The sequence below is a fragment of the Ctenopharyngodon idella genome, chromosome 13, assembly GCF_019924925.1.
Source record: "Ctenopharyngodon idella isolate HZGC_01 chromosome 13, HZGC01, whole genome shotgun sequence".
NCBI classification, from domain to species: domain Eukaryota; kingdom Metazoa; phylum Chordata; class Actinopteri; order Cypriniformes; family Xenocyprididae; genus Ctenopharyngodon; species Ctenopharyngodon idella.
This window is the reverse complement of record NC_067232.1, coordinates 29,078,334-29,093,955: the sequence shown is the minus strand read 5'-3', so window position 1 is coordinate 29,093,955 and position 15,622 is coordinate 29,078,334. Positions and strand designations below refer to the sequence as shown.

Below are 15,622 nucleotides of genomic sequence, written 5' to 3'. Positions count from 1 at the left end.
ACACATATATATATATGTGTAAGCCCGTAAGACCTTCATTCATCTTCAGAACACAAATTAAGATATTTTTGATGAAATCTGAGAGGTTTATGACTCGTCCATAGACCGCAATATAATCAACACTTTCAAGGTCCAGAAAGGTACTAAAGACATTGTTAAAACAGTCATGTGACTGCAGTGGTTCAACCTTAATGTTATGAAGAGACGAGAATACTTTTTGTGCGCAAAAACAAAAATAACAGCTTTATTCAACAATCTCTTCTCTTCTGTGTCATTCTCATACGTTGTTTATGTCCAGCGCTTCCAGGTTCATCGTCAGAACGCCGACTCATTTTTGGGCACATTGTGCTGATCACGTGATCAGATTTGGCCAATACTGAGCCAGCATTCGGACGTAAACACTGAAGCCTTCACTGTGTTACTGCGTCACCTGCGTAAGATAATGACACAGAAGAGAAGAGATTGTTGAATAAAGTTATTTTTGTTTTGTTTTTGCGCACAAAAAGTATTCTCGTCTCTTCATAACATTAAGGTTGAACCACTGCAGTCACATGACTGTTTTAACAATGTCTTTAGTACCTTTCTGGACCTTGAAAGTGTTGATTATATTGCTGTCTATGGACGAGTCATAAACCCCTCGGATTTCATCAAAAATATCTTAATTTGTGTTCTGAAGATGAACGAAGGTCTTACGGGTGTGGAACGACATGAGGGAGAGTAATTAATGACAGAAATTTCATTTTTGGGTGAACTAACCCTTTAACTTGACTTTAATGTGACTTAATTTGAATATTAAATATTAAGTATTGAATGTTTAGCTTCTTGATTTAGTCATTGTAACCAGATTTTTGATGATCATTTCTTATAAAGTCTGGCTCACTTACAAACATATTCTTGCCAAGAAGTGCACACTTAGACAGGAAGAGACCATCTGATATACAAAGTGACCAGCCTCAGTTTGTCTATTATCGGAGCACCTCCACTAGAGGGAGACTTCAAACTATTTGAATGGAAGTCGCTAGACTTTAGTCAGGGTAGAGCCATATTTGATTTTTGACAGGAATGTAAATGCAGCTGTGAGGGACAGCAGTACAGTGTGTTCAGTGGATTGTACTGTTGTTTAACAACATATCTCAATTGTTCAGCAGATGATGATGACTCTGTGTGTTTGTAGGAATTTCCGTCAGTCGCGTCTCAAAGGTCCATCAGTCTCCCTCGACGAGTGGCAGAAAAGAAACCTTCTTGCCTATCGACGCTTTGTTAATGTGCCGGACATTTTCCACAGAAGCCCAGTGCTGTGATTTATTTATTTGTTTGATTTTATTGTTATATATTTGTTGTCATTTCATATCTTTGCTCTTTGTCGTTGTTATGAAGGTGAGGATCATTGGTTCATGCTGCTGGTTAGTTGCTCACTGTGAAGTCTGATCTGCTTTTCTGTGTTTATTTGTGGTTTCACAGAGTGTGGTGTGTGTTTGTACTGCATGTTTCATCAGGCGTTGGCCTGAATATCCTAATATATATTGGTGTGTGTGTGTGTGTGAATTTGCATGATCTGTACTCTCAGTTGAGTTTAGTCCTTTACCCCAATCAGCGCTTGTTCACCTTGGCATTTACAGCTCATATAGTTTTAGTTTCGGTAGCTAATTTACTTCAGCTGAATATTTGATTTCTTTCCTTTTTTCCCTTGTACAGTACATTCAGTTATATGGCTGTACAAAATTCATTCTGTTTTGTCAAGCTTTTTTTGTAACTAATTACAATTCCATTTTTTAGCATTAAATGCATATAAAGGGACACAGAGATAAAAGATTTTATATTTTGTAAGCAGGAAAATGTCCTTACTTAGAGAAACAATGATGTTCGACAGAATGTTGTGATCTTTCGATTGGTTTTGTTCATTTGTTACATTGCTTACTTAAAACAGTTTTATAACCTTTATACATTTAAATTAAAAAAAAATAATAATACTGTATGTCTGTCTCTGATCATCCTGTTTCTTTATATTGCTGTCCATTACAGGCATGAAACTCGATCACATTCAACATTTTACATCATGCTGAAAGCACTAAAAGTCAATCCTTTGACACGACGACTTGGTGTCCATTTTAAACATTTGGTAAAAGTTCAATGAATATTTTGAATTACAAAAAACTGCACCTTTAAATGACTGACACAAATCTGTCAACACTGTGGTAACGGTAAAATCTAAATATCTAAATGCTTCTGACAGTCATTAAACACGATGATTTGAGTGTTTAAATTTAATGTGATTTATGGTACTTTTTGTCCTTAAAGTTTTTCGTAACCAGCAATGACCTCTGGTTTGATGTCAAACATTTATTGAATGTTCATCATTCATTTTAAAAAATTCAAGTAGTCATGCAAACTATTAAAGGCACAGCAAGTTATACAAGTGAGTTATATCGTTCATTTTTTTATGGTGTTCTTTCTTGTTTGTTGGTTTGTATTCAGTTTCCCGTACATGTCATAAGTAAAAATAACAGAAGGAAAAAAGAAAAATGGAAATATATTTAAATTGTTCCCATTTGTTTTCAGTCTCCCTTTATAAACGAGGTAAATCTAGATGCCATTAATACAGCATTTACTGGGAAAAATGCATGTTTTTTTATTGACAGCTGTTCAAACGCAACCATGCTTATAAATAAATAATTTACATTACACAACTACTGCTGGACATATAATACATTATAGTAGTTTTGTCTAGAGACTGTTGTGCAATAAAATCCAGCTTCTGATATAGAAAACACTACAACTGGCATCAACAATCATTCCAGTACACTCCAAACACCCAATTTATACACTGAAAAATTGTTAAAAATTTAGAATTAGTTTCTATTAAGTTTATATTAATCTAAATTCCTTAGTCTAATAGATTAATATCTAGCTAATATGTTATTTTAATCACATTTTAATTTATCTCTTTTATTTTATTTATTTTAAACGTGACATACACTATAACAACGCTGCGCAGACCGATCAGCGTATGACATCAAAGTACCGCGAGAGTGATTCAAATGCATAAGGAGTCGTCTGCTCTCGCGGTACTTTGATGTCATGGGCCGATCGGTCTGCGCAGCGCCGATGCATCTCGAACAAGCCTAATTTATTTGTGATATGTTGTGATGCTTGAAAAGTTATTTTATAAGAATTACTTTAGCATGGCTCTCAATGGAGAAACGTGCTTAATGGTGTATTTACGGTATCTACTAGCAGGGGCTAACGCAAACCTTGACCCGACACAGAGCGCGTGAAGACATACGACGTTTCTGATTGGCTAGTTTTCTGACTGACTGAAAAAGCGCGGGCCACATCTTTCTCTGGGCTTTTGTGTGTGATTTCTCAGGACAACTATCTCTCAGGTAAGGTCAATTTATGCGTGGCATTTTAAAAAAACTGCTTACAAAACGTTTAACATAAAAAAAGCGATATTGAGTGACTCTTTAACACTATTTAACTAACTGCCGTCGCTGCTGAATCACCCGCGCGACGGCAAAATAAATCATGTTTTAGTTGTGAATGTGAGTTTGCTTTCTGAATTGAATGTGATGATATAAAAAGACAATGTGCTGCAAAAATGACGGCAAGAGTTGTCACAAAATTACTACGACCCATATAATCCACAAACAAATTTGATTTATGAAACGGCTCTTTTAAAGAATGGTTAAAAAGGACTTGGTAAATTCGGTTTGAATGATTCACTGAATAATTTGTTTACCTCAGAACAATTTTTACATAAGAAAATGTACAATCAGATCTATCTATCTGTCTATCTATCTGTCTATCTATCGCATGAACACATCTGAACAAAAATATGAGGAATACAATGTCTTTTCGTGATTTTGTGACAGGTGCAGTTCCAGTGACTGACATGACGGTGGCAGTGATACGATAATCTGTGCGGTTTGTCACTAATATACAAGGTAAAAACAGCTAAATAATGCCATTTATTTTGGGGTCAAAATACATATACAGTTTCATGGCTAGTAAGAAATATTTATGTCTTTATTTCACACAGTTATGTGAAAATATTGGATATTAGAAATATTCATACACCTTTATAAACACAGCAAAGCATCAGTGTATATTTTTGCTTTAAGAATAAATATATAACCACATTTAGTGATATAAATAAGTTTCCCAACGAGACAAGAAAATATGCTTATTCAAGGTATCATCTTTGAAATTATTAAATATATATATATATATATATATATATATATACACACACACACATTTATTAAATATTATTTTAATGATGCTTAGATACTTTTACTGGAAGACCAGACAAAATAGTAAAGACAAAAGAAATTCTCTTCTCTGCTGTCTTTCTCTATATGACGCCACACACTCCAATAACAAGGAGGAATTGATGCTTGTCAACCATAAACAAGTAAAAACTGCTTTATATTGCACCCCATAATATCTCTCATATGATGATATGTCTGAAACACATTTTCTGGATTTTTCATGTTTCTTTTTCCACTTTTGCATATAAATAATAGTCTTTTCACTGATAGCTGCACAAATGTATATCTACTACAAACAGAAGAGCAAAAATCGTTAACAATTGGCACATTTCAACCAATTACAAATTATAGTGTTTTGAAATGTTTTCCAGGTTACTATTGTTAAACTCATGCAAAACTTTTTTTTATTTCTGACACTGTTTTAGAGTGCTGATTTCACAACACCAAACTGTGGTCGGCCAGATGTCTGTGTAGTGTCTGCCAGTCATAACATCAGCGTTTGCAGAGAGATTCAACTGTTCTTCCTCTTATAAACCACATGCGAAAATGCGCAAGAATTTTCACCATAAATAAGGTAAGACGTTGTTGCCTGGGCACTTATAAAAGTGACAAAAAGTACACAAAATTACACACAATATTTTTTCACCCTTTTCTAAATCTTTAAATAATCTTGAGAAATGCAGTCTGTGGACAATTTGTGGCTGCGTCCGAAAGCTGTAAAAATGCTGCCTTCGGAGGATGCATCCCAGGTAGGAAGGCATTAAGGCACGTCCGAATCCAAAGTTAGCTTTACTTCCTGTCTCCTGAGATAACTTCATCTGATCGTTTTTTGAGGGCAGCATAGATGCATCCTTCGCTGCCTTTGATATCCCTCAATCCTGTGCTTTCCATTCCGTGACAGTTGAGCTAAAAAATGGTGGTCAGTTTGTGTGTAAATGTTTGTTTTTGGCCAGCGTTTTCCACTTTTGATGTCGTCTCTAGCGAGTAATTACTGTTGTAGTAAATATTCGCATAGTTATCACCAAAGCTTGCTCTATTTTTATTAGTAATCAGTTATGCTGCCTCAAAAGTCTGTTCGAAATCAGTTTCCTGAGGTAACCTTAGTGCTAAATCGGGCATCGAGGCAACAAGTCAGCTGCCTAAGTTTTCAGACGCAGCCCGTATGCCAGCTCTTTCCCAAATCAACATGGATGTGTCTGTGAAGTTTCAGCTAAAAATACCTCACAGATCATTTATTATACCATGTTGTAAAAACCCATTTTTTAATGTCTTAGCAAAAAGTTTATTATCTGCATGTGTTTTAAAACTATATCCGTTTAAACTTGTAATTTATCGTTTTCCGAGCGCATACATCTGAAGCACGCACACAGAAAGCTGGCTGTCAGACATCGCGTCTTGTGAGTATTAAATGGGACTGTAGCAAAGTTCAGTATTCAGGAAGGAAGAGGACAGGGTCGGCTTGACTACTGACTGCTTTTTATTTGCACTAATTCTCACAATTCAAAACAAAAGGGGTGCAGACAGGCACAAAGCGGTCACAAATCATTCAGAATTCTCTCACTCGTAGATCACCAGCGGGGCAGCAGTCAGTAGTCCGTCTCTCTCTCTCCCACTCCTGTTTCTCCTGGTGTTATATACTCTCTCCACACCAATTACTGAAACAAGAGACAGGTGTTCGTCATTTGCATTTAACCCACTCACTCACCGTTCGTCTCCTGACTCTCTCTCCCGCTGCCGACTCCGCTGAACCACGCCCCCCTCGCCACAGGGACCTATAATGCCCTATAATTTACAAGATGTAATATAAGTCTCTGGTGTCCCCAGAATGTGTCTGTGAAGTTTCGGCTCAAAATACCCCACAGATCATTTATAATAGCTTGTCAAATTTGCCCCCTATTTGGGTGTGAGCAAAAACATGTCGTTTTTGTGTTTGTCCCTTTAAATGCAAATGAGTTGCTGCTCCCGCCCCCTTTCCAGAAGAGGGCGGAGCTTTAACAGCTCAACAACAACAAAGCTGGAGGATCTCACGCAGCCAAACGCAGGGTCTATACAGCAGTATCCGTCAACAGCCGTGGGCGAACAGATTTCTCCAAGACTGCTTATGATTTATGGGGATTAAAAGAAGAGGAGTGGGTGGATTTTTTTATCATTATAGGGTAGTTGTGTACACACACTGCCAACACACATTTATTTTCAAAAAAGTGAATTTTGTAAAAGAAAAATGGTAGATAAAAGGAAATTAAAAGATTGCAAAGTCACATTCTCCTATTTTTTGTCTTCTACATTGTTCGTGGAGATTCCTAGTACTCCATTACTTGCTTTTTTCAATGTCTGTCTGTTTCTGCTATTGTTTATTTCCAATCAGACTGCCTCTAAGTGACAGATGTAAAAAATACAATGTCTAAGTGGGCTGTTCTTGGTCAGATTAATCTGCTATGTAGTCCAGCCTTTATGCCACGAGTCAAAATGTTTGGCTACATGACATTATTGCATTTATATTCACATTCATCATGTTAATGTTATATATGAAATACATGTCAAGGAATTTTATTCATCTTAAGATTTCTCTGATTCATAAAATTGTCCAGGACTCTGGATTATTAGATCTGAAGCTACATACAGTATCTCACAGAAGTGAGTACACCCCTCACATTTTTGTAAATATTTTATTATACCTTTTCATGTGACAACACTGAAGAAATGACACTTTGCTACAATGTAAAGTAGTGAGTGTACAGCTTGTATAACAGTGTACATTTGCTGTCCCCTCAAAATAACTCAACACACAGCCATTAATGTCTAAACCGCTGGCCACAAAAGTGAGTACACCTCCAAGTAAAAATGTCTAAATTGGGCCCAAAGTGTCAATATTTTGTGTGGCCACCATTATTTTCCAGCACTGCCTCAACCCTCTTGGGCATGGAGTTCACCAGAGCTTCACAGGTTGCCACTGGAGTCTGGTGGATGTTAGAGACCTTGTGCTCCTCCACCTTCTGTTTGAGGATGCTCCACAGATGCTCAATAGGGTTTAGGTACCCTCAGCTTCTTTAGCAAGGCAGTGGTCGTCTTGGAGGTGTGTTTGGGGTCATTATCATGTTGGAATACTGCCCTGCGGCCCAGTCTCCGAAGGGAGGGGATCATGCTCTGCTTTAGTATGTCACAGTACATGTTGGCATTCATGGTTCCCTCAATGAACTGTAGCTCCCCAGTGCCGGCAGCACTCATGCAGCCCCAGACCATGACACTCCCACCGCCATGCTTGACTGTAGGCAAGACACACTTGTCTTTGTACTCCTCACCTGGTTGCCGCCACACACGCTTGACACCATCTGAACCAAATAAGTTTATCTTGGTCTCATCAGACCACAGGACATGGTTCCAGTAATCCACATCCTTAGTCTGCTTGTCTTCAGCAAACTGTTTGCGGGCTTTCTTGTGCATCATCTTTAGAAGAGGCTTCAGTCTGGGACGACAGCCATGCAGACCAATTTGATGCAGTGTGCGGCGTATGGTCTGAGCACTGACAGGCTGACCCCCCACCCCTTCAACCTCTGCAGCAATGCTGGCAGCACTCATACGTCTATTTCCCAAACACAACTTCTAGATATGACGCTGAGCACGTGCACTCAACTTCTTTGGTCGACCATGGCGAGGCCTGTTCTGAGTGGAACCTGTCCTGTTAAACCGCTGTATGGTCTTGGCCACCGTGCTGCAGCTCAGTTTCAGGGTCTTGGCAATCTTCTTATAGCCTACGCCATCTTTATGTACAGCATCAATTGTTTTTTTCAGATCCTCAGAGAGTTCTTTGCCATGAGGTGCCATGTTGAACTTCCAGTGACCAGTATGAGAGAGTGAGAGCGATAACACCAAATTTAACACACCTGCTCCCCATTCACACCTGAGACCTTGTAACACTAACGAGTCACATGACACTGGGGAGAGAAAATGGCTAATTGGGCCCAATTTGGACATTTTCACTTAGGGGTGTACTCACTTTTGTGGCCAGTTATTGAGTTATTTTGAGGGGACAGCAAATTTACACTGTTATACAAGCTGTACACTCACTACTTTACATTGTAGCAAAGTGTCATTTCTTCAGTGTTGTCACATGAAAAGATATAATAAAATATTTACAAAAATGTTAGGGGTGTACTCACTTCTGTGAGATACTGTACATGTCTCAGTGCTTCCCACAGGTTTGAAATATACTTGCGGTGGTAGTCGGGGGAATAATCCTCCTGTACCCATGGCACAAAAATGGTCTACTATGTGACAAACAACAAATAATGTGTGATTTTTAACAGTATTTTTATTTATTGAAATGAATTTTATTTACATAACATACTATTACATTTATTTACATATTAATATTATGCATTTTTATTCATTGTAAATTATGCAAAATTACAGCATTTAAATGTTTATCCTTTTCCTATGTTTTTCTTGCTATTTCATATAGTGTCTCTCTCAGTGAATGGGACATAAATTTTACTAGTAAAATTTATATAGTGAATAATGTACAGGTCAAATAATGTTCTTGGTCTTTTCTTCCTGTGGGGGAGACTACAATAATTTACTATGAATTAAATGTAAATCAAATTAAATACAATTTATTGTGTAACCATAATACCAATAATGCCTAGAAGAAGAAGGAAAAAAAACTTAGTGTGACTTTTAATTATAAACAAGCCCGAAATACATCAGGACTCTTATTTTGAAATGCGGGCTGATCCTTCAGATTCTTACAACCGTCTAAAAAATATTATATAAAGGCCATAAAGTAGACATTGTCATAATTCATCAACTTGAGTTCATTAGCAATCGTTTGGTATACATCTGCGCTTTTCATTGAGAATCACTTTGAAGCAGTCTGAAGCGCTGTTGCGCGAGCTTGTAGAAGTGTAGAACGCACAACAGCGCCACCTTGTGACTATGCAACATGCAGCGCTCTTTGTGAAATATTCACTGCTTCTCTGCAGCACACGTGGAAACATTAGCAGGAGTAAGCAGCTCTCGCGCACAGAACGAGATTTTCCACTAGATAATCGATTGCGGATGGTTTCATTATCTTGGGCGGATACAAAAGTATAAGAGGATAAAAATAATAAAAGCATGTCTCCAAATATACTCGGGCGGCCGTTAATATACCTGGGCGGCCCGCCCAAGTAAAGTCTATGCGTGGGAAGCACTGTGTCTTTTCCTAAAATGGAAATCATGATGTTGAGGAGTGGCTTGATAAGTTTCTATGAGCAGTTTCAGATTTTAAATTTCTCATTCAGAGTCTTGGACTCGTCTCATTCAGGTTGGGCTCGTCCCTTCAGTGACTGGGTTCTGTGTAAGTTCACCTCTTTACTCTCTTCCTTTATTATACTTAGAGCACAGAGCTGTTTGCACTGAGGTAGTCTGAGTATAATCCATGCAAAGGCATTATGGTAATGCTGTGATTTGAGTATTTTATCTTGTAGAGATGCCTGAAATGTTTATAAGAAATTCTTAACAGAAAAGATGACTGGGTTTTTCATGTTTGATTTTACAAACAAAAAGATCAAATAGCATCTCGTGTATAGATTTTATTTGGGTTTTATTCAAGCCTCTCTTTGTGGGTTTAGCTCTCTGTCATGTCCACCAGCCAGTGTTTTCATAGACTTATAGGCCTGATCCTAAACACATTAGGAAAGTAGCACAGAGCTGGCACACACAATCCTTGCCAAAATTGGGAAAAGATTTGCTGCTTCTCCCTAGTGAAAAATAAATAGCATAAAATAAATGTATTTCAAATACATTTTAGTATAAGTATACTACGATTGCATTTACATATTTATGTACTTAATATAAATACCCTGCAGTTGTACTTTTATTATACTAAATTGGTATACTTAAAGTCTGGAACAAGTATTTTTGTGTTGAGGTCCAACTAAAGATATACTTAAGTATATTTGATTGTGCTAAAGTGGAACTATTGCAAGTATCGAAGTTGTCGAAGTTGCTTAAAAAAAACCTTGCATAACCAGTTAATTTCTTATTTAGAAATTAATAACTGGCTCAGTGATCGTCAACACGGTTTCCGCGCTAAGCGATCTACCATGTCGGCATTACTATTTTTTTACTGAACAAATGCGTAACGCTCTTAATAATGGTTACATCACTGGAGCTGTTTTTATTGACTTTCGTAAAGCCTTCGACACAGTGAACCATCAGATCTTGCTTAACAAACTTTATTCATTTAATTTGTCCTCATCTGTGATAGAAATGCTTTATTCTTTTTTGACAAATAGGTCGCAAGTTGTTAAAATTAATCATGTAACATCTCAATCTTTAGTCTGTGATATGGGTGTTCCTCAAGGCAGTATTCTTGGACCTTTACTTTTTCTTTTATACATTAATGATCTTCCTCAAGTGTGTAAATACTCAGAATGCTTACTGTATGCTGATGATACTGTGATTATTTTTTTTTTTTTTAATTTATTTTTTTTTTTTTCCTGACTCAAATCCTGATGTCAAATTCTAAATTAACATTTGATCGTGTTTTCATTTGATTGTGTTTACATGATTGGTTGAAAAAGAACCACCTGACCATCAATGTAAAAAAAACTGAATATATGTACTTTCATTCAACTAGAAAAAGTCTTTCTTATGCTGATTCTATTACCTTTGCAAATCAAGATCTTGTCACTACAAAGACTTATAAATATCTTGGTGTGTTACTTGATACACATCTTACATACGGGGATCACATTTCTAATTTAACAAAAAAATTGAATCAGAAACTTTGTTTATTGCAAGATTAGATCATATCTTTCTTTTTCTGTTTCTGAAACTTATCTACATGCAATTGTGTTTTCAACAATGTCTTATTGTCTTCCAATCTGGTCTCTTCCCACTAAGGAAATTACTGAACCAATAGCACGATTATACAATCGAGCTCTTAAGATCCACAGTAATCTTCCAAAATGGACTCATCATTGCATTGCACTCAGACGTTTAAACGCTCTGACTTTCCAGCACTATATAAATAGTCACGCTATTACATTTTATTTTCAAATTCAAAATGCCACTTCACCAACACTTGCTGCACTTCATCCGTTATACAATATGAGACCAGTACGTCTCACTAGGTCAGTTTCACAGACACTTATACCAGTCCCTCCATATAAAAACAACTATGGTCAGAAATCCTTTTTTTATACATACACTAAAATTTGGAATGATATTTCTCATCACATAAGAAAAATAACATCTATTACATGTTTCAAAAAGGCATACAAACTGTTTCTTCTAAACAGTTACACTTGTACTCACTGATTGTTTATTTATTGCCCTACTTCTGTTTGCATCGTTTCTATTGTTGTTTTTAGTTGTTTGCATTTGTTTAGCCTGTGCTAATGTTTTTTGACCTTGTGTTGTAAATTGTGTTTTATGTTTTATGTTCTGCAGAAGAGGAACCAGTTTTTAAACTGCGTCAGGCCCGTTTAAATTGTACCTTAATGTTACTTTTTAACCTTTCCTGTATAATAAATGAAATGAAATGAAAGTATACTTTAGGTACACTTTATATATCTTACATTCAAATTATACGGTAATCATACTATCCTTACTAATAGTGATATTAAACACATTTTAGGCTTCATATTAAGAAATATGCATTGTGCAATATAAAGAAGAACTCCAAATAAAGTTTAATTAAAATATTTATGTCCGTAAATATAGTAGTCAACATTTGAAATGGATCAAAACCTTTCATCAAAGTTGTCTTAAAACCTTCTTCTTAGGACAACTTTGATTAATCCACTTTTTTGATCCACTTCAAATGTTGACTACTGTATATTAATGGGTTTGTAGTTGGTGTGAAATGAATGTAGGCCTATTTTAAACACATTTTTGTAGGTTTTTTAATTGGGCAGACTGCATCCATAACCTCTGACATGATTTCTCACCGTCACGCACCTAACTCGGAAACTCTTAAGAAAATCCAGAGTTACGTAAACTCATAATTATGAGTTATGCTGATGTTCATGTGCATTTTATCTCATAAATACATTCTTCATGAAATGATTTGAAAACACTGTAACTGCTGACGCTAAACCTTGACCCCCATTGGCCTGCCCCAACGTCCTAACATTGGTTGAACCAGAAGTTGACACACATAGACCGCAATGATTGATGTATGTTTCGAACACGCCATAAAGCCAATGCCATCACACTCACCAACAGTCGGTTTAGCTGTACTTTTGCTTAACAACCAAACTCGCTGGAGTGCACACTATTGGGAATCTGTGTTGCAGATTTTGGCACATTTGTCAGAAGGAAACTGGGTTTAGAAACTCATTGTAGCTAAAGACACAAGTCTCACCATGTATTTCATATCTGAGAATGATGAAATTAATTTTAGATGATGCTTTATAATTTTTTAGAGGAGACTTTCTTTTTGCGCAAACCAAAGAAAACGTGAGGTATGAACTGAAACATCTAGTTTGTTTCTGCTAAATGGCTGAAAGGGCAGAATTTTCAAACCCAACTTTTGCCTACAGCTCAAATGTAACAATGAGCAATTTGCAAATAAAATGATTTAATTTGTTAAATATTTAAGAATTTAAGTACTACTTTAGTAATTTATTTTTGTTTAATACTATGTTGACCTGTTATGATTAAATGTACAATTCAATGAAATGTATTTGAGTTCTACTTGTTTAGTATAAAAGTAGTATTGGCCTAGATAAAAGTGTACAGGAAATGTGTTTTGAGTTGCAAAAAATAATCATGAAGTAACTTTTATAATTATGACCTTTACCTTTTCAATAATTTGCTCACACTTTGAATAGCAGGTAGGCTATTGTTTAATTCAATTCAAATTTATTTCTATAGCACTTTTCACAATTTTGCATGGTTGCAAAGCAGATATACATACATATAGAAAGTAGTTACAAAAGTAAATATTTGTAATTATGACAAATAAAGAAAACAACATATAGTCAGTTTGATGAAAGGTGAATGGTGAAAGAAATTCACGCACCTGATCAGAAGTTTTATTACTTTAGTGTATTCCTAATGCACTTCAATGCACCTACTGTAATACACTTTTCCCATTAATGCTACTTTAATGGCCCGTTGCTCTTTGAAATATGAACTGCAGCCCTTTGGGCTGTCAAAATATTATGAAATATATATGAAGCCTTGGTGAGCAGACGAAACTTCTTTTAAAAACATTAAAAATCTTACCGATTCCAAACTTTTGACTGGTAGTGTTTGTTCCCATCGTCTCACTGATGTTCACTGGATAAGTAAGTTACTGGTATACTGGGGCTGTCTGTAAAAGGCAGATTCTAAAGCTGTAACTTTATTTATAAAGATTACTTTATTGTAGCCTATTTGAAGCACACTATAATGATGCCATTAGCACACCTCAAGTTAACTTGGAATGCCATTGCAATGTGTTTTAAAATCACTAAAAGTTTGTTCTCAGTATAATATTAATGTATTTTCAACATTCTTACAATGTCATTGAATTGCAATTCTAATGTCACCAAAATACATTTGAAGTTTATGCTGAGTGATTTCTGCATTTCAAAACTTAAGAACACTTTAAATATACTCTTGTATTTAAGTATATAGGAATAGTTCCACTTTAGCACAAAGTATATTTAATACAACTTTAGTTCAGCTCTGCTTTTGGACAACTAAAATGCATTTAGTACAAAATTATTTGTTCCAATTTAGCAGACTTTAAGTATACCAATTTATAGCGTGCCACAAGTACATTTAGTTATACTAAAGTACATACGAGTAAATTGTGCTTAAGTATACTATTTTTTTCAATGGGCTGTCATTGGCTTGGATTGAATATGAATTTGAAATATTAGAAATGTTTTTGTTTGGATTCAGATGTGTGTATTTGTGACATTTGCCTGTTGAATAGCATTTAAAAAATGTTTGGTTATTTCAAGAAAAGATGATATCAATCAAGACAAGGTTTGTGTTGTCATAAAAATATTAATGCTGTTTATGAAATGCTTTGCAGTATACCAAGTATATGCACTTATAAAATGTAATATTGAATTGAATAATTCCTATAATTTCTTATAATTATTAAATATGATTGTCATGGTATTTAGCTGTCAGATGTTCAGGCTCCGCATCGAGCTCCTTGTATAATTAACCCTAAAAAGAGCAAGACCATAAAGACTGAGCATCAGAAAATTAATTTATTGCTATTTTCCATCTTCTTAGTACACAAATAATATAATTCCATTATTTTTTTTAAAAAACATGACTTTTATTTTTGATTTTAATGTTTGTATCACCCGTGTCACGTTGCCCGTTTGGTGGTATAAATCCATTGAAAAGAGAATGCTTGTTTGTCAATGCATGTTACAACATTTTAGCCACATTTTTAAAACCACTTATTCTCTCATAACTTAAACTGAACATTCTTTGTAAAATTCTACTGAACAATAAGTGTAATGCCTATTTGTGAATATATTGTATAATGCTGTATAATATTTAATACGCAAATTTCTAGGGCCTATAAATTATCAATATGACCAATATGAAAAAACTGTTGTACACAATCTACTTCATGCCTTCTGCCCTCTGATTGATAATTCATACTTTTTTTATTAAGTAAAGTCTTTTTTGCTCAGAAATCTTTAATGATTTTTATAAAGTAAATATAAGATTAGATAAAAATATAAGATAATAAAAAAAAACATTTATTGTATGAAGCAAATTGGGTTTACTTGATTATTCATATATTATTTTTTAATGTTAAATATTAAATTCTTTTGACATTTTTTTTTCATGTTAATGTAAATGTCAAATATGTAACCACAGACTTTTGGGGAACATTTATTTGTCCATCTCCCAATTGTCATTGACTGCAATGAATTGCATATATATGCCATAAAAGCCTGATGTATAAGACACATGCAAACTTGTATATGTACTGTATGCATGCATATGTTTTTTTTGTTGAGTATCATATTACACACACACACACACACACACACATCAGGTATAAAAGCATCTACTGTATATGCAATTCATTGCAAATTCACTGGTATCGGTATCGGTGCATCCCTCTAATATATTTGTTCATCCTTTCTTAAAGCTAACATCATATTATATTTATAATTCTGTATGGTGATGCGAGTGTTGCAGAAACTTAACCTCATTGGTTGCTTTTTTCAGGGAACAAGGAACTCAAGCATGGAGAAGGAGTGGAGATTACTTGGCTTCCTTGTTCTGTCATTATGTTTTCTTGTCAGCAATGGCCAAAAACGTGGTAGGGACAGGATTTATTAGATAATTCTAGATGACTGTATATTCAGTTTTGTCTGATTGTTGCTCAAATTAAA

General features: G+C 35.3%; 2 protein-coding genes across 6 annotated transcripts in view; both read left to right on the top strand.

Annotated features, from left to right (window-relative positions):
* The window catches only part of LOC127524378 (collagen alpha-6(VI) chain-like), a 121,686-nt gene that overhangs the window by 2,079 nt on the left and 103,985 nt on the right, over positions 1 to 15,622 (top strand). Inside the window, exon 1 of one of the 3 annotated variants that reach the window (XM_051915794.1) lies at positions 9,576 to 9,606. The exons of the other annotated variants lie outside the window; for them this stretch is intronic. The gene's annotated coding sequence lies outside the window, so the exon portion shown is untranslated. Of the gene's footprint in view, positions 1 to 9,575; positions 9,607 to 15,622 lie in introns of those variants that run through there. 3 annotated transcript variants of the gene reach the window in all.
* The window catches only part of LOC127524379 (collagen alpha-6(VI) chain-like), a 56,349-nt gene continuing 44,024 nt past the window's right edge, over positions 3,298 to 15,622 (top strand). For 2 of the 3 annotated variants that reach the window (XM_051915800.1, XM_051915798.1), the window contains exons 1-4: positions 3,300 to 3,383; positions 3,873 to 3,944; positions 4,697 to 4,845; positions 15,456 to 15,549. In XM_051915800.1, the coding sequence (XP_051771760.1) occupies positions 4,810 to 4,845; positions 15,456 to 15,549 (130 nt within the window). In that variant the 5' untranslated portion in view covers positions 3,300 to 3,383; positions 3,873 to 3,944; positions 4,697 to 4,809. Of the gene's footprint in view, positions 3,384 to 3,872; positions 3,945 to 4,696; positions 4,846 to 15,455; positions 15,550 to 15,622 lie in introns of all 3 variants that reach the window. The other variant, XM_051915799.1, reaches the window with a different exon arrangement.